Source organism: Delphinus delphis, chromosome 20 (genome assembly GCF_949987515.2).
Source record: "Delphinus delphis chromosome 20, mDelDel1.2, whole genome shotgun sequence".
Lineage (NCBI taxonomy): Eukaryota > Metazoa > Chordata > Mammalia > Artiodactyla > Delphinidae > Delphinus > Delphinus delphis.
This window is the reverse complement of record NC_082702.1, coordinates 23162701-23182287: the sequence shown is the minus strand read 5'-3', so window position 1 is coordinate 23182287 and position 19587 is coordinate 23162701. Positions and strand designations below refer to the sequence as shown.

The following is a 19587-nucleotide window of genomic DNA, read 5'->3' as shown; positions in this document are numbered from 1 at the left end:
CGTAAATCACAGCAAGATCTTTTTTTGACCCACCTCTTAGAGTAATGGAAATAAAAACAAAAATAAACATATGGAACCTAATGAAAGTTAAAAGCTTTTGCACAGCAAAGGAAACTACAAACAAGATGAAAAGACAACCCTCAGAATGGGAGAAAATATTTGCAAATGAATCAACGGACAAAGGATTAATCTCCAAAATATGTAAACAGCTCATGAAGCTCAATATTAAAAAAACAAACAAGACAATCAAAAAATGGGCAGAAGGCCTAAATAGACATTTCTCCAAAGAAGACATACAGATGGCAAAGAAGCACATGAAAAGCTGCTCAACATCACTAATTATTAGAGAAATGCAAATCAAAACTACAATGAGGTATCACCTCACACCAGTTAGAATGGGCATCATCAGAAAATCTACAGACAACAAATGCTGGAGAGGGTGTGGAGAAAAGGGAACCCTCTTTCACTGTTGGTGGGAATATAAATTCATACAGCCACTATGGAGAACGGTTTGGAGGCTCCTTAAAGAACTAAAAATAGAATTACCCTATGACCCAGCAATCCCACTACTGGGCATATACCCAGAGAAAACCATAATTCAAAAACACACATGCAGCCTAATGCTCATTGCAGCACTATTTACAATAGCCAGGTTATGGAAGCAGCCTAAATGCCCATCGACAGACGAATGGATCAAGAAGTTGTGGTACATATATACAATGGAATATTCCTCAGCCATAAAAAGGAATGAAATTGGGTCATTTGGAGAGATGTGGATGGATCTAGAGACTGTCATACAGAATGAAGTAAGGCAAAGAGAGAAAAACAAATATCATATATTAACGCATATATGTGGAATCTAAAAAAATGGTACAGATGAACCGGTTTGCAGGGTAGAAATTGAGACACAGATGCAGAGAACAAAAGTATGGACACCAATGGTGGAAAGTGGGGTGGAGGGGGTGGTGTGATGAATTGGGAATTGGGATTGACATATATACACTAATATGTGTAAAATGGATGACTAAGAAGAACATGCTGTGTAAAAAAATAAATTCAAATAAAATGAATAAAATAAAATTCAAAAAAAAAACAATTAAAATGCTTCAACAATGACAGTGTAACATTCAAAAGGTCATTTACATATATCCAGATATGTATCACAAAATTATGTTAAAATTTGAGGAGTTATGGTTCCCTCACAGAAAAGCATTAATACAGCCATAAAACATAATTTATTCCAAAATAAATGTTCAAATGGTAAAATTGAAATAAAAACTGGAAACAGCGTGTGGATAAAAAAAAAATGAGGGCAAAATTAAGGTATTTGGGGGCAAAAATAATAATTGGACCAACTGCTATATGTAAAATCCAAGTAAATCCTGTTTCAGGTTAACTAAAGGAAATTTTGAAAATACACAAATAGGAATAAAATAGATACTAAAAGAGCTGATACAGCTATTAAAATTGAAATCAAGATCGTCACGAATTCACAAGGAAGATGTATTTTAAATTTTATGTATTAATATAGCCTCAAAATGTACAAAACATGAATTGACAGTTTCTGAGGAAAACTGACAAATCCACAATTATAGCATGTAATTTTTTTTGCCTCTCAGTAATTAATCAAGCATGCAAAAAAAAAAAATGTCAAGGCTTAGAAGATTTAAACAACACAGTTTGCCTAATGGAACATGATATCTTGACTTGCAACATCCAGAGAATTTTCATTCTCTACAAGCATGCCTGAAACATTTATGGAAACTGATCCATACACTGAATGGAAAAAGGAAGTCTGCTGTACATACCAGTGCTTAGTATCATGCAGAGCATCCTCTGACAAAAATGCAATTAAATTAGGAACCAGCAACCAAACATAACTTTAAGACCCCATATGTTGCTAGGAAAGTTGGGCAGCTGCTTGTAAATCAGTGACGTTAGAACACACCCTCACACCATACATACACACAAAAAAGCTCAAAATGGCTTAAAGACTTAAACATAAGACATGACTCCATGAAACTACTAGAAGACATCATAGGCAAAGCGTTGTGTGACATAAATCATATGAATGTGTTCTCAGGTCAGTCTCCCAAGGCAATAGAAATAAAAACAAAAATAAACAAATGGGACCTAATCAAACTTACAAGCTTTTGCACAGCAAAGGAAACCATAAACAAAATGAAAAGACAACCTACAGAATAGAAGAAAATCTGTGCAAACGAAGCAACTGACAAGGGCTTAATTTCCAAAACATACGAACAGCTCATGCAACTCAACAAAAAAACAAGCAACCCAATTGAAAAATGGGCAGAACACATAAATAGACATTTCTCTAAAGAAAAAATACAGATGGCCAATAGGCATATGAAAAGATGCTCAACATTGCTAATTATTGGAGAAATGCCAAGCAAAACTACAATGAGGTACCACCTCACACTGGTCAGAATGGCCAACGAAAAGTCTACAAATAACAAAGGCTGAATAGGGTGTGGAGGAAATGGAACTCTCCTACACTGTTGGTGGGAACGTGAGTTGGTGCAGCCACTATGGAGAACAGTATGGAGATTCCTCAAAAAACTAAGAATTACCATATGATCCAGCAGCCCCACTCCTGGGCATATATCCAGGCAAAGCTGTAGTCTGAAAAGATACATGCATTCCTATGCTCATAGTAGCACTATTTACAATAGCGAAGACATGGAAATACCTAAATGTCAGTCGACAGATGAATGGTTAAAGAATATGTGGTACATATGTACAATGGACTACTACTCAGCCATAAAGAATAGGATAATGCCATTTGCAGCAACATGAATGGAACTAGAGATTATCATACTAAGGGAAGTAAGTCAGAAAAAGACAAGTACCATATGGTATCACTTTTATGTGGAATCTAAAATATGACACAATAAACCTATCTACGAAACAGAAACACACTCACAGACATAGAGAAAGACTTGTGGTTGCCAAGGGGGAGGTAGGGTGGGGGAGGGATGGATTGGGAGTTTGGGATTAACAGATGCAAACTATTACATATAGAATGGATAAACAATAAGGTCCTACTCTATACCACAGGGAACTATATGCAATGTCCTGAGATAAACCATAATGGAAAAGAATATAGTTTTCTTTATTTTAATATTTTAGGTTTATTTAGATTTTCAATCTCTTTTTGAGTTTAAAGTTATTTTTCTAGAATATTGCTCATGCTTTCTGGTTCCACATTTATTGGTATAATATTTTACATGGTATTCTTTTACAGTTTTTAAAACCTCAATTCTATTTGCCATTTTAAATTTGGGCCTTTGCTCTTTTTTTTTCTTTATCAGTTTGCCAGAGGTTTGTTTTCAAGAACTGCTTTTTTAAAAAATCAACTCTTGTTTCTTTGCTTCCCATTTTCTCAATTTGTGCTTTTATTTCTTCTGCTTTCTTTGGATTTACCTTGTGATTCTTTTTGCAGCTCCTTGTATTGAATTCTTTGGTAATTAATTTTCAGATGTTCTTCTTTCTCTAACAGGTACTTAGGGCTATCAGTATGCTACGAAGTATTTCCTTAGATGTTTCATGAGTTTTGATATGTAGTGTCTTCATTGTTGTTGATCTCTAACTATTTTACAATTTAAAACCGTTTTAAACGTTTTATTTTTTATCTTTTTGTTTTTAACATCTTTTTGGACTATAATTGCTTTACAATGGTGTGTTAGTTTCTGCTGTATAACAAAGTGAATCAGCTATACATATACATATATCCCCATATCTCCTCCCTCTTGCATCTCCCTCCCACCCTCCCTATCCCACCCCTCTAGGTGGACACAAAGCATCGAGGTGATCTCCCCGTGCTATGCATCCGCTTCCCACTAGCTAGCTATTTTACATTCGGTAGTGTATATATGTCCATGCCACTCTCACTTCATCCCAGCTTACTCTCCCCCATCCCGTGTCCTCACATCCATTCTCTACTTCTGCGTCTTTATTCCTGTCCTGCCCCTAGGTTCTTCAGAACCACTGGAAAAGAATATTTTTAAATGTGTGTGTATGTCTATACACACACACACGTATAACTGAATCACTTTGCTCTACAGCAGAAATTAACATTATAAATCAACTAAACTTCAACTTTAAAAAACCCATATGTTTAGAAATTTAATAATATACCACCTTGTAATTGATAGGTCACATAAAAAATCAGGATGGAAATTTGTACACATTTATAAAAAACTTAGCAATAGTGAAAATACTACATATCAAAACTTGTGGGATACTCCTAAAAGTACTTTAGGGAATTTATGATCATAAATGCATCTTTTAGGAGAAGAAAAAGATTTAAACTTAATGGCTAAAATTCAACTCAAGAAGCTGAAAGAATGACCAAAAAATCCAAAGAACGGGCAGTAATAAAAGAGCAGAAATAAGTGAATTTAAAAATTCACAAAAAGAGGGCTTCCCTGGTGGCACAGTGGTTGAGAGTCTGCCTGCCGGTGCGGGGGACGTGGGTTCGTGCCCCAGGCTGGGAAGATCCCACATGCTGCAGAGCAGCTGGGCCCATGAGCCATAGCCGCTGAGCCTGTGCATCCAGAGCCTGTGTTCCGCAGCGGGAGAGGCTGCAACAGTGAGACGCCCGTGTACCACAAAAAAAAAAAAAAGTTCACAAAAAGAAAGAGTCAACAAAAGCTAAAGCTGGCCCTTTGTTTAAAAATAATAATAACAATGGACATACTTCTGGCAAGATTGACCTAGAAAAAAAAGACATAAATTATGTTAGAAGTGGAAAAGGTGGTAAATCAACTACAGCTGAGATTAGAAACCATTATAAGACAAACTATGAAGAAGACCTGCTGAACAAAAGAAAAAAAAAAGCATTTCCTCAATAAATAAATTACAAAGGGAAAAAGAAAACCAGCAGGGGACCCTACAGATTAAAAAATGTAAGTCAAATGATTAAAAAATGTAAGTCGAGTGAGTGAGTTTGGACTCAAACAAACTAGAAAAGGGTGGGAACATTAAGAGACAATTAGAAGTCTGAACACTGGTATTTTATATTAGGAAATTATTCATTTGTTTGGTGTGATAATATGAGGTTATTTTTTAAAGTCGTCTTTAACAGTACATATGGAACTATTTACATGTGAAATGATATCTCTGGAATTTGTCTCAAAATAATACATGAGAGGCAGAAGTGGGGAGAGGTATAGATAAAGCTAAAGTTAGGGGATGGGAAATGGGTTTATGATACTCTTTTTTCTGCTTATGCATGTTTGAAATTTTCCATAATCAAAGTGCTTCAGACTTCTTTGTTAATACATTTGTAAACAGTCTAAGTGGACAATTTCCTGAAATATATAATGTATGTGTATATATATACAATTCATCAAAATTAAATCAAAGAAATAGAAAACCTAAATAAACTCTTACCAAATTGATGAAATTGATTTTGTACTTAAAGTATGTTAACAGAAAAACTAGCCAAATTATTGAAAAACTAGCCAAATTATAGAAAAACTAGCCAAATTGAAAACAAACAAAGAATTCAGCTGCTCCGCGGCATGTGGGATACTCAAGGAACATGTTATATAAACTGTTTTAGAAAACTGAAGAAGAAAGAACTTTCCCCAGCCTGTTTTATCAAAACTAAATAAATAGGATGAGAGAATTTTAAGCCAGAGAATTATAAAATGAAGGAGGGGAAAAAAAAAGACCCAAAAGACTAAACAGTAACAAACTAAACCTACCAAATATTTTTTAGAAATCATAACCAAAGATGGGCTTATCTTAAAAATTTTTGGACAGTTTAATATGAGAAAATCAAATGATGTAGTTTACCACATATGTAATTCCAACATAGGATGTATCTTCAGCATGATGAGGAATATCTACTGAAATCCTTTAAAGCAAACGTCATAGTTGATGGTGAAACCTTAAAATCATTTTCTTTAGACTTATGTCTATTGCTAGTATTTTATTGGTGGTGGTCAATGCAACAAGATGAGAGAAAGAAAAAATGTTCATGAGCTAGAAAAATAAATTGGTTTTCTGTACAACAGCCAAAAGCAGTTTGAAAGTAAAACTTAAAAAAAAAACTGAAAAGAACAAATCATAAGGTACCAGGAAGTAAATTTTTAAATTATATTGAAATACACAAAAGAAGGCCTACAGAAATGGGGGAAGAGAGAGACATGCACCATTTTCATGGATGGGAAGATGGAAGTGTTTTTTGTTCCCTAATTAATCTATCAATTTAAAATTCCAGTCCAGATCCCAGCACGGCTTTCTGGGGAACTTGGCAAGCTAATTCTAAAATTCACAAAGAAGAGGAAAGGGTCCAGAAGAACCACGACAATTTTGAATAAAAACAAAGTGGAGTACTTACCCTTCGAGATAAAGTTGGGGTAGTTGGACAGAATGCATTTATCACTGGGGTATGCAAACTGATAAAACTGAGTAAGGTTTCTAAAAGTAGGACTACACACGTATGGAAGCTTGGTATATAATGTATAACATGCCAGATCAAAAGGAGACACTTGATAATTGATGTTACAACAGTTGACTATTGATGTGAGATCCCTGTCTTGCACTTGACATAAAATTCATTCCTAAATGTTAAAACTAAAACGTTTAGAAGAAAATACAGGAGTATAGTTCTAAATATAACCTTTGGTTAGGAAATGTTTTATTAAAAACAAGACACAAAGTGTAAACCATAAAGATAAGATTTATCAATTATACTACATTAAAATAAATGACTTCCAGAACCAGCCAAGATAGAGTAAGCCTACTACAGCTTATTGCTCTTAACTTATTATAACTGAGAACTCTGGATAGAACACAAAAAGCAACTGCATAAGGATTCTGAAAAGTAACCATTAGAAGATGGGTTTGGGAAGGAAGTAAAAACTTTAATAATCACCCCAAAAGGGTAAGAATCACAGTTTTTTTTCCTTCTCCTTTGTCTTTTGGGCTGGTTTGTGGAACTGAAAGCAGGTACAGACAGAAGAAAGCGCTCTAGCCAGAAGACTGAGAAAGGGGCCCTTACAAACTGAGGGCAGAGGGGCGTCCCTGGTTGGTTTTTTCCCCTTTACTAGCTCTGCCCAAGGTCAGCACCAGTCACAGCAGCTACAGCAGCAACTGAAACCCCATCTCCTTAACCAGTAGAACTTGGAAAAGGATATGGTGATGTCTGGAGAGTACGGAGGGAATCCCCATTATTTTTTTTTCTCTTTGTTCTTGGTCACTCAGGACTCATAACAGGTTAAGAGACTAAAAACTCTGAGGAAAACTTATCTTTCTGGCCACCAGAGGAACTGAGAAGAGGAAACCGTGTTACCCAGAGAATGAGAAGTCTTGGAGAACAGGGAGGTAGAGACAGGTGCTAATTCTGGCTTCCTCCTGAGCTGCATATGCATGGAACAGGCCCACAGAAACATGGCAAAGGTGTTGAGGACCAAATTACATTATAAACACTATCCAAGTGCCTGAGTAGGGCATGTCCTGGGCAAGTCTACATAGCACAGCAAAGGCCTTCAAACTGAACCAACACTGGAACCCACACCCACAAAAAGAGGCAGTACATGCAGTCTGAACGTTTCTGGGTAGGTTGCCTGATAAAACAAGCAACAGAACTCAGCATTGTCCACAGATTTTTAAGAGGACCCAGAGTTTCAGTGTTATATCCAAAATGTGCAGGATATAATTTTAAAATTACTGGCAATATAAAGAACCAGGGAAATGTGATTAATTCTGAAAGGAGAAAGCAGCAGATCCCAACCCTAACAGGACTCAGATGAATTGTAGATTTTAAAGCAACAATATAACCATGTTCCATAAGGTAAAGATAAACATTCCTGAAATGAGTGAAAAGATAGATCTTTTTTTTCTTTTTCTTTTTGCGGTATGCGGGCCTCTCACTGCTGTGGCCTCTCCCATTGCGGAGCACAGGCTCCGGACGCGCAGGCTCAGCAGCCATGGCTCACAGGCTCAGCTGCTCCGCGGCATGTGGGATCCTCCCGGACCGGGGCACGAACCCGTGTCCCCTGCATCGGCAGGCGGACTCTCAACCACTGCGCCACCAGGGAAGCCTGAAAAGATAGATCTTAGCAGAGAAATAGAAACTATAAAAATGAACCAAGTGAAAATTTTAGAATGGAAAAAATATATCTTAAACTTCTAAAATATATTCACTGTATGGGCCAATAGGAGAGTGGAGATTATAGAGGAAAGTCAGTAAACTTGAAGGTGACTCAGTAGGAACTACCTAATTTGAAGTACTGAGAAAAAAAGATTGAAAACAAATTATACTAAAGCCTCAGGGACCTGTGGAACAGTTTCTAAAGGCCTAAAATTTATGTCACTTAAGTACCAGAAAGAGAAAAGTTTGTTGTAGAAAAAAAATTTGAAGAAATAACTGCAAAAAAATTGCTGAAAGACAAATTTACAGATTCAAGAAGCATAGCAAACACCAAACAGGATAAAAACAAACATAAAACAAAGCCTATTCATATCAAATCAAGCTACTTGAAACCTAAGATTGAAAGCTTTGAGCTGTGACACAGAAAAATGATGTATTTTGTATAAAGAAACAATTTGAATGACTATGGATTTCTCTTCAGAAATCATAAAAGCCAAGCATCAAAACCTTTAAGTGCTGAAAAAAGGAACTGTGAACTTAAGAATTTTTTTTTTTTTTTTGCGGTACGCGGGCCTCTCACTGTTGTGGCCTCTCCCGTGGCGGAGCACAGGCTCCGGACGTGCAGGCCCAGCGGCCATGGCTCACGGGCCCAGCCGCTCCGCGGCATGTGGGATCTTCCCGGACCGGGGCACGAACCCGTGTTCTCTGCATTGGCAGGCGGACTCTCAACCACTGCACCACCAGGGAAGCCCTGAACTTAAGAATTTTATATCCAGCAAAAATATCCTTTCAGGAATGAGGGCAAAGTAAGTACATACCCTAATGAAAACAAACAAAGAATTCATTGCCTGCAGACCTGCTATAAAAGAAATGCTAAAGGAAGTTCTTTAGATAAAAGAGAAATGGCAGTAGAAAGAATCTTGGAATTTCATGAAAGGGTACAGAAATGGTAAATATCTGGATGAATATAAACCATTTTACCAACGTCAGGAATAAAACAGAGGACCTCGCTATAGACCCTCCAATAAAACAATGGACTTTTCTGTGCCCCAAAATCAGATGACTCAAACGAACTGGACAAATTCCTTAAAAACCACAAGCTGCCCAAACACATCTAAGAAGAAATATGTAACCTGAATGGCCATATATTTATGAAATAAATTGAATTCATAGTTAAAAACCTTCTTACAAAGAAAGCTCCTAAATGGATACACTGACAAATTACAACAAACATTTAAAGGAGAAATAATACCAGTTCTTTGCAATCTCTTACAGGAAGTACAAGGGGAGGAACACTTCTAAACTCAAGACAAGCATCACCCTGATACCACCGAACACATTATAAGGAAATGACTGATCAGTATTCCCCCTGTGAGGTTTTGCTCTGTAATAAGAAATATATATATATTTGGTCTTCATGCACATTTCTGGCTCAGAGCTCGCAAAACCCTTGGAATTTCCTGAGTGATAAGAGCAATGAGAGCATCTATTGTTACAATATTTGGTCTCTTGTCCCCAGTTCCTGAAAATGTTTCAGAGCCATAAAGTTGATATGGGTGTCTTGTTATTCATAACAAGCCCCTTTCAACCACAAGTGAGTTTATGTTAATGAGGTGACTTCTGGAAATCCCCAAGAGATGGAGGCTTTTTACCAGGGTAACAAATAATCTAGTAAGTAAACTGGTTTTCTGAGTCCTGTAAGCCACCTAGCAAATTAAAGGAACCCAAGAATGAGATCTTAGGAACGTCAGATTTATAGCCAGTCAGTCAGAATCATGTGACAACCTGGACTCGTGTTTGGCATCTGAAGTGGAGGCCAGTCCCCTGGGAGCCCTCAACCTTCAGAATCGGATGCTGTCTCTGGGTAGATGGTGTCATAATTGAATTGAATTGTAGGACACCCAGCTGATGTTTGAGAATTACTGGTGGTGTGGGGGGCAAAAAAGACCCACATGTTGGAATTGGTATCATAATTGTTATTCCAGAAAATAGTTGCAGGGGACTTCCCTGGTGGTCCAGTGGTTAAGACTTTGCTTCCCAATGCATGGGGTGCAGGTTTGATCCCTGGTCACGGAGCTAAGATCCCACGTGTCTTGCAGCCAAAAAAACAAAATATAAAGCAGAAGCAATATTGTAACAAATTCAATAAAGACTTTAAAAATGGTCCACGTCAAAAAAAATTTTTGATAAGAAAATAGATGCAAAAATCCTTCAAGTATTAGCCAGTCTAATCCAGCAATATATGAAAAGTATAATACACTTAAATAATCACAGCCAAGTGTGGTTTATCCCAGGAATGCAAGGCCAATTCAACATTTGAAAAATCAATGTAATTCATTATATAAATTAAGAAGGAAAGCTACATGATTATCTCAGTCTGTTAAAAACTCAACACCCAGGGGCTTCCCTGGTGGCGCAGTGGTTGAGAGTCCATCTGCTGATGCAGGGGACACGGGTTCATGCCCCAGTCCGAGAGGATCCCACATGCCATGGAGCAACTGGGCCCGTGAGCCGTGGCCGCTGAGCCTGCGCATCCGGAGCCTGTGCTCCGCAACGGGAGAGGCCGCAGCGGTGAGAGGCCTGCATACTGCAAAAAAAAAAAAAAAAAAAAAATTTGACCTATACTTATATCTTAATATCTTATATAAAAACAAGTATATTGCAAAACTTTTAGAAGAAAACATAGGCAAAATCTCTGGGTTAGGGAAAGAGTTCTTAGGTATGACATCAAAGGAGAATCCATAAAAGAAAATCTTATAAATTGGACTTCATTAAAATTAAAGCTTTTTCTCTGTGAAGGACATTGTTGAGTGAAAAAAAAAGGCACTAAGAGAAAATATTTGTAAATCATTTGTCAAAAGACTTCTTTAACCCAGAACTCAAAACGCAACCATAAGAAAAGTACCCAGTTTAAAAATGGGCAGAAGGTTGGAACAGACAGCTCACCAAAGAAGATTTAGACATTTCAAAACTGCAAATTAAAACCACAATGGGATAGCTCTATACCTCTATTAAAATAAAAACAATACCAGATGCTGGGAACTATGTAGAGCAACTGAGAATCTAATAACATTCCTGGTAGGAATGCAAAATGATATAGCCACTTTGGAAAACAGCTTGATGGTTTCCTATAAAGTTACCATGTTTTTCAGCAGTCTCCTGACTGGGTACCCAGGAGAAGGAAAAATATGTTTACACACAAAGAACATGAATGTGAATGTTTATGGTAGCTTTATCCATAATGAACAAAAACTGGGAACAGTTTTAAGTGTTCCTCAGTTGTTAATAAGGTTTGGTACATCTATGTAGTGAAATGTATTCAGGAATAAAAAGAGACGAACTATTGGTGATGCAGTAGCATAGAAGAATCTCAAATGCATTGTGCTAATCAAGGAATCCAGACTCAGCATACTGTGATTTTATTTATATAAAATTTTTACTTAGGACTTCCCTGGTGGTCCAGTGGTTAAGAATCCGCCTGCCAATGCAGGGGACATGGGTTTGATCCCTGGTCCGGGAAGATCCCACATGCCGCAGGGCAACTAAGCCTGTGTGCCACAACTACTGAAGCCTGTGAACTCTGGGGCCCACAACAAGAGAAGCCCACGCATCGCAGCGAAGAGTAGCCCCTGCTCACTGCAACTAGAGAAAAGCCCATGTGCAGCAATGAAGACCCAGCACAGCCAAAAAAAAAAAAATTTTTATTTATATGGGAAAGGTGGAACGACAGCAAAAGGTCATTGGTTGCCAGGAAACAAGATTGAAGATGGATTTTGACTGCTGAGGAGCAGCAGGAGGGAATTTGGGGGGTGATGGAACTTCTTGATTGTGGTGGCTGTCGCTTGACTCTGCATTTGTCAGAGGATTTTATTATATATTACTTGAGACATGACTGAATGTCTTGTGACCAAGTGTCAGCAAGGATTGAGGAACTGAAATTCTCTTAACTTACTTTGGAAGAATAAATTGCTACAGCCACCTTGGAAAGTCATTTGGTATGCTCTGGTAAAGCTGAAAATTGTTATGTAGTACAATACAGCAACCCTGCTTCTAGATAAATACCCATATACTCATCGTATGAGAGCATAACGAGAATACAAGAATGTTTACAGCAGTATTTAATATTTTAAAAAGTGGAAGCAAGCTAAATGTCCAAAAGGAAAAGGGATAGTGACTCATTTCTACAGTTGATCCAAGATTTTAAAATATACAAAAAAGTAAATAAAATATACAAAAAATACTATATATTTTTATAGATACATAAATTTAAAAATCTAAAACTGTACCTAGGAATTATAAAAATTATACTTAGGATGGGATGTGTAGAAAAGATAATGGGAACATAGAAGGCTTTGGCTGTACAGTTGACACTTGAACAACACAGGGGATAGGGCTACCAACCTGCTTGCAGTTGAAATTCTGAGTATAACTTTATAGTCAGCCCTCTGTATCTGAGGTTCCGCATCCTCAGATTCAACCAACTACAGACTGTGTAGTACTGTAGTATATATTTATTGAATAAAATCCATATAAGTGGACCTGCACAGTTCAAACCCACGTTGTTCAAGGGTCAGTTGTACACAGAATTGAACTGCACAGGTTCACTTATATACTGATTTTTTTCAATAAATATTATAGTACTACACAATCTGCAGTTGGTTGGATCTATAGATGCAGAAGCACAAATACAGAGGGCTGACTATTGGACTTGAGCATCTGCAGATTTTGGTATCCAGATCAGGTCCTTTCTAGGACCAGTTCCCCATGGATACTGAGGGATGAATGTACAGAGGTGGGGGGTTTTGACCATATTTAATAGTTAAGTATTTAAATGCTTAAGTGAAGTTAATACTTTAGATCTTGCTCTTTCTTGAAATACTTAATGAAGAAATGATTCTATATTCGTAAATTTTTTAGGAATGTGACCTAGAATGTTGAATAGTGGAGAATGTTACTCTTTATTAATAAAAGTAAGTCGATTTTTTAAAGTTAACATAAAAAGTACTGTTCACAGTTGACATGGAAAGTGGATCAAGGGACTTCCCTGGTGGCGCAGTGGTTAAGAATCTGCCTGCCAGTGCAGGGGACATGGGTCGAGCCCTGGTCTGGGAAGATCCCACGTGCCACAGAGCAACTAAGCCCGTGTGCCACGACTACTGAGCCTGTGCTCTAGAGCCCACAAGCCACAATTACTGAGCCCGCATGCTCTAGGGCCCGTGAGCCACAACTGCTGAGCCTGTGTGCTACAACTACTGAAGCCCACACACCTAGAGCCTGTGCTCTGCAACAAGAGAAGCCACTGCAGTGAGAAGCCCTCGCACCGCAACGAAGAGTAGCCCCCTCTCACTGCAACTAGAGGATGCCCACGTGCCACAACGAAGACCCAGTGCAGCCAAAAATAAATAAATTTATTTTGTAAAAAGTGGGTCAAATTTTTAAAATTGTGTTAAATAAGAAAGTAAGCAGATGATTTTATTTGAGTACTTTAAAAGAAAAAATATGAAAGACCACCATAACCCTTGAGTACTCAAAATGGGGTAAAGTACTTCATGGGTGATGTTGAAGAAATATTCACTTATATATACAAAAGAAGTCATTGGTGTTGAGTATGTAAGTAGTGTTTTAGTCTATTTTTATCAGTGGCCTTTCCATAAAAATAACAGCTTTCTGAGGATTTCATTGCATTTCTTTTGGGCCTTTGGGGGCTCTAGTAAAAAGCGTTTTTTTCCCCACTAGAGTTACGAACCAATTGAGAACATGGAGATTCAGACTAGCCCCTTTATTACACTAAAGGCTAGGGGAAGCAACTTAGTGAGAGAATCAAACTAGACTTGCTTATTCCCTACCCACTAGATCCACCTCCTACCTCAGTCAAGACTGAACCGTCCCATCCAGGGAAAGTGCATCTGCAGAAGAGACCCACTTACCCAGGTCACTGTTTCTCGTACTCGCTGGTCCAGGGAAAGAGGGAAGGAAAAAGGGACCAAATTCCCCCCCCATCCAAGTGACTCTCTCCACTTCCCTGGGGAGGGTATAGGAGTGGGTAAGAGGCCAAGAGTGCTTATGTTTACTAAAACATCTCGTCTCCTGTAATTTAGGTGAGAGTAGAGTAGTTTGTGTCCCCCTCCACCCATTGCAATTTGTCAGCCTCATATTGTTAGAAATATTTTCTGAAGATCAGTTGAATTAAACTATTAACCAGTATTTAACTGTATTCACAATAGAAAAGAATGTCATTCTTGTCATATAACTTGCCTTAAAACCTTGACTTTTAAAAGTTATCTATTTAAAGAGCATTTACTATGGCCTTATACAAGTACCATGTTTCTTCAGTTAAAAAAAAAAAAAAGTAAATACTTCAGACTTCCTGATTATTTTCTTGGTATTTAGCTCTACCAAACTAGGTTTTATAAACCTAGTCACTTTTTCATTAATTGCTGTCAGCAAGAATTGTACTGGATAGAATTAGCATGTGATACACTCATTAGAAGACCGTACAATCTAATGGAGAAGACAAATAATTACAGTAGTAGTGATACTGCCAGAGAACCATGGGCAGTATGTTTTGGTTATATGAATGAAGAAGAAAGTAATGAAAACAAATGGTATATTTTAAGCAAACACATTGCTTCTGTGTTAAAATATATTTTTGGAGGTTTTATGAAATTTTGAAATGGAAATCCATTACTGGTGATTTTCCACCAGTCTCTTGAAAGTGGCTAATTGGTCATTTCAAATAAGCCAAAGTTACTAGTCAAAATTTAACTCTGAGCTGTATTTTTGAGTTTTTGTTCTTAGTTTTATGTCCTCAAGGTATTTTAAGGGGAAAAATATCTGACATTTTTGTTTTATGAAGCCCTTTAAAATAAAGAATGGGTGTGGCATCATACTACTACCTCCAGGATAGCAACCAGCAGGTGAATACCCACTAGATGTCTCCAAAGGCAATCAAAGAAGTCTTCATTCTTCATTCACTAAAATATTATTGTATTTAATTGTAGAGTTACCTATGAACAAGTAGAGCCAAAAGGTGAACTGTGTATGAGAGAGTATGTGTGTGTGTGTGCCTGCACACATAGAAGGCATCCCAGGGAATGGGAAGAACGTACAGTTTAAGAGTCAGAGCAACCTAGGTTCAAATCCTCGCCCTAAGTAACCTTGGGCAAATTCCTTAATCCCTGTGAGCCTTAATTTCCTTCCAGCCCATAAAGAATAATACCTATTTCATTCTGTTCTTTTGGAGATTATGCTCAAGGTCTTTCTAAGCCTACAATCCAATGGAACTCTTCAAATAAGAATGGGTCAGGCACATTTTAAGAGTAACTTAGTGCCAGGTAGCAAGCTGCCTATAAAATTTGAGGAAGGGGGATACTAAGCAAAATAGAAAACTATAATAGTGCGTATTTTGAAACTCCAGTTTAAATCTCTCTGACTGAAAGTGTAGAAATTGTTAATTTATGGAGTAAAATCTTAAAACCACTTAAATGTGCAACAGTGAGATAGTGGGTAAATAAATGACAAGACATGGGAACGATTACAGTTATGAAGAGTATAGGTAAGTTTTGATGTGTTGCAGCAAAAGCAGGATGTGTGTATCTTACAATTAAACTTAGGTTTTGAAAATGTGAAGAGCAACTTCCCTGGTGGTGCAGTGGTTAAGAATCCACCTGCCAATGCAGGGGACATGGGTTCGATCCCTGGTGCGGGAAGATCCCACATGCCGCGGAGCAACTAAGCCCGTGCACCACAACTGCTGAAGCCCGCACATCTAGAGCCCATGCTCCACAGCAAGAGAAGCCACCACAATGAGAAGCACGGGCCCTGCAACGAGAGTAGCCCCTGCTCGCCGCAACTAGAGAAAGCGCGCGCAGCAACGAAGACCCAACACAGCCAAAAATAAATAAAATAAATTTTTATTAGATGTGAAGAAAAAAAAGTTTATCACAATAATTGTTAGAGTAATAGAATTATGTTTCTTTTATTTTCCCAGTTTCTCAGTACCACGAGTTTGCTTTTATAACAAGGAAAACATGTAAGATAGTCATGGAGCAAAAAATTTCTCTTTACAGACACAACACAAACTAGGTTCCTTAATGCTTGGTTTCATTATTAAGACAACCAAAGAAACAGACCATTAGTCTTAGTTCTTTTATCTACTTAGGCATCATCCTTTTAGCTATTGTTTTTCTGTCAGGTGTTATAACTCAATGCAGTTTTAACTTACATACTGATTGGATAATAGAACTAGAAAATTTAATGTATCTTTTTAAAAGCACTTTTTCTTTGTTTTCATGTTACAGATTTATTTGAGGTTCCTAGATTATCAGATGGAGCACTCAAATGAATGCAAGAGAAATTTCGTTGCAGTCTACGATGGGAGCAGTTCTATTGAAAATCTGAAGGCCAAGTTTTGCAGCACTGTGGCCAACGATGTAATGCTTAAAACAGGAGTTGGGGTGATACGGATGTGGGCTGATGAAGGTAGTCGGCTTAGCAGGTTCAGAATGCTCTTTACTTCCTTTGTGGAGCGTAAGTAAATAATTCCTATAGCATTGAGATCTTTTACTTAATCATTTATTCAGAATACAATTACAGAGCATTTCCTTTAGACAAAGACTGCTAGTCACAGAATGTAGAAGTAACTAGGTCTTAGTATGTATTCTTAAGGAACTGACTGTCAGGCGTGAAAAAAGACATGGTAATGCATAAGTTGAAACACTACCTATTATAAACATATGATAGTGCAAAAAGTAGAGACCTCTCAAGATTTTCAAAATTAAAAATAATTATCAGTAGTATGAATTCAGCTTGGTGAATAATGTGAATCCACCAAACCATGTTCCCCAGAGATTTAGATTGACTGGTTTTTTTTTTAAACTTTTAAAGTAATTTTAAGCTTATAGAAAGTTGTAAAAATAGTAGAGTTCTCCTGTGCCCTTCACTCAGATTCCCTTAATGTTAACATCTTACAAAACCGTTGGAAAACTGAATATTAACACTGATGGAATATTATTAACCAATATAGAGATCTTACTGAGAAATCAGTAGTTTTCCCATTAATGTCCTTTTCTGATCCAAGATCCCACATTGCCTTTAATTGTCATGTCTCCTTTAGTCTCTTCCATTTGTGACACTTCGTCAGTCTTTAATGACCTGGATGCATTTGAAGAGCACTGACCAGCTACTTAGAATGCCCATTGATTTAGGTTTGTCCGATGTTCTCTCATGGATTCAATTGAGGTTATGCATTTCTGTCAAGAATACCATAGAAATCACATTCCACCTTTCTCAGTACATCATACCAGTGAGGTAGGGTACGTAATGTGGTTTGCCTTACACTAACTTGGATCACTTCCTTAAGGTACTGTCTGCCACATTTCTCCGCTATAAACAATAATTTTTCCTTTCTAATTAATAAGTTTCTTTGAGAGTATGCAAATATCCTTTTGCTCACTAATTTTAGCATCTGTTAATGATTTCTGCCTGTAATAGTTATTGCTGCAGTATTTACCTAATGGTGGTTTTCTGTTTCCATCATTCCTTCTACACTTAATTATAATTCTGTGAAGAAGAGCTGTTCTTTTTCCTTCATTGATTTATTCAGTTATTTGTGTCAGTATGAGCTCATTTTACTCTATTATTTTATATATAATATATATATGTTACTCTATAATAAAAGTTACTTTATTGCTCAGAGTCCTGGCTTTGGCCATTGGGAGCTCCTTCAGGTTGCCTCCTGTATGCTTTGGATAATAAGCCCATTATTTTTTTTAATCACTTCCTTACTTTCTGTTCCGCAGGCTGAACCAGGCTCAACTTGTGTTTTCCTTGCCCAAGCCTTAGAACCAACCATGTTTCCAAAAAGCCCTTTCCTTCTCTTCTAGTGAGAAATCTGGCTCTAATTATCCATGGTATATTTATTTGTTCAATCCTAGGATACACATAAAGTAATTTTAGGATTGCTAACCCATATCCCTGTTAGAAATTTCCTAACAGAGTACACTATTTGTGTGCAGTTCTTTTTATCTTGAGCCATGCTGTCAAAATATGGTGTTCCATTTACTTAGGTTAGTTGTCTTCCTCTCTCCTTTGCGTGTGGTTCATCTGTAGTACACTTAGGTTCATTTGTGACTGTTGTGACTGTTTATATTTTGTTTTGTGTCCCCCCCACCCTCATCATGGTTACTTTAAATTGTTTTTATTTTCAGAGTACCTGGAATATTGCCATTATTCAAAGAGAGCTCTACAAAAAGATACACTCAAATATTGTACCTTTCTCACCTCTCCTGTGCCAGTCCCACCCCCAATTCTTTGCACTCCATTCCTACCAACTCTCTGCTGGTAACTAATTACATTAGTCCCTGGTGTATCCATCATGCATTTCTTTTTACACAAAAGAGCTGATACATGTGTATTTTCTCATAGCTTCTTTTTTCTTACATAACAAGCATATTATACTCTTTGCACTTTGCTTCTTTCACTTAACAGTATATCCTGGAAATCACTCCATATCAGTTCATAGAGATCATCTTTATTATTTACAACTCCATAGTTATTGGGTTGGCCAAAAAGTGCCTTTGGTTTTTAAGTAAAAATAAAAGACATATTTTTCATTTTCACCAAGAACTTTATTGAACAACATATTCATCCTTTTGTTCCACTACCTTCTGCCATTTTTCAGGCAACTTCATAATTCTATCTTCCCAAAATTTTTATCTTTTTGAGCAAAGAACTGTACCTGCTGCCTTTTACAGTCTTCCAGGGAATTGAAAGTTTTTCTATTAAGAGAATTTTGTAAAGACCTAAATAAATGGAAATCCGGAGGTGCAATGTCTGATGAATGCGGTGGATGAATCAGAACTTCCTAGCTAGGCTGTAACAGTTTTTGCCTGGTCATCAAAGAAACACGTGGCCTTGCATTATCATGATGGAAGATTATGCATTTTCTGTTGACTAATTCTGGATGCTTTTTCGTCGAGTGCTGCTTTCATTTGCTCTAATTGGGAGCAGTACTTGTTGGAATTAATCGTTTGGTTTTCTGGAAGAAGTTCATAATAGAGGACTCCCTTCCAATCCTACCATATACTCAACATCACCCTCTTTGGATGAAGACCAGCCTTTGCTGTGGTTGGTAGTGGTTCATTTCTCTTGCCCCACGATCTCTTCTGTTCCACATTATTGTACAGTATCCACTTTTCATCGGCCATCACAATTTGTTTTAAAAACGGAACGTTTTCATTACATTCAAGTACAGAATCACATGTGGAAATACAGTCAAGAAGGGTTTTTTCGCTTAGCTTATGTAGAACCCAAATGTCAGAGAAATTAATATAACCAGGCTGGTGCAAATGATTTTCAGTGCTTGATTTAGATATTTTGAATATGTTGGCTATCTCCCACGTTGTATAACATTGATTGTTCTCAATTAATCTCTCAATTTGATCACTACAACTGGTCTACCG

The 19587-nt window shown here is 37.3% G+C and overlaps 1 protein-coding gene across 3 annotated transcripts in view; it reads left to right on the top strand.

Annotated features, from left to right (window-relative positions):
- NETO2 (neuropilin and tolloid like 2) overlaps positions 1–19587 on the top strand; it is a 72202-nt gene that overhangs the window by 27046 nt on the left and 25569 nt on the right. For all 3 annotated transcript variants that reach the window (XM_059999127.2, XM_059999128.2, XM_059999126.2), the window contains exon 7: positions 16426–16654. In XM_059999127.2, the coding sequence (XP_059855110.1) occupies positions 16426–16654 (229 nt within the window). The remainder of the gene's footprint in view (positions 1–16425; positions 16655–19587) is intronic.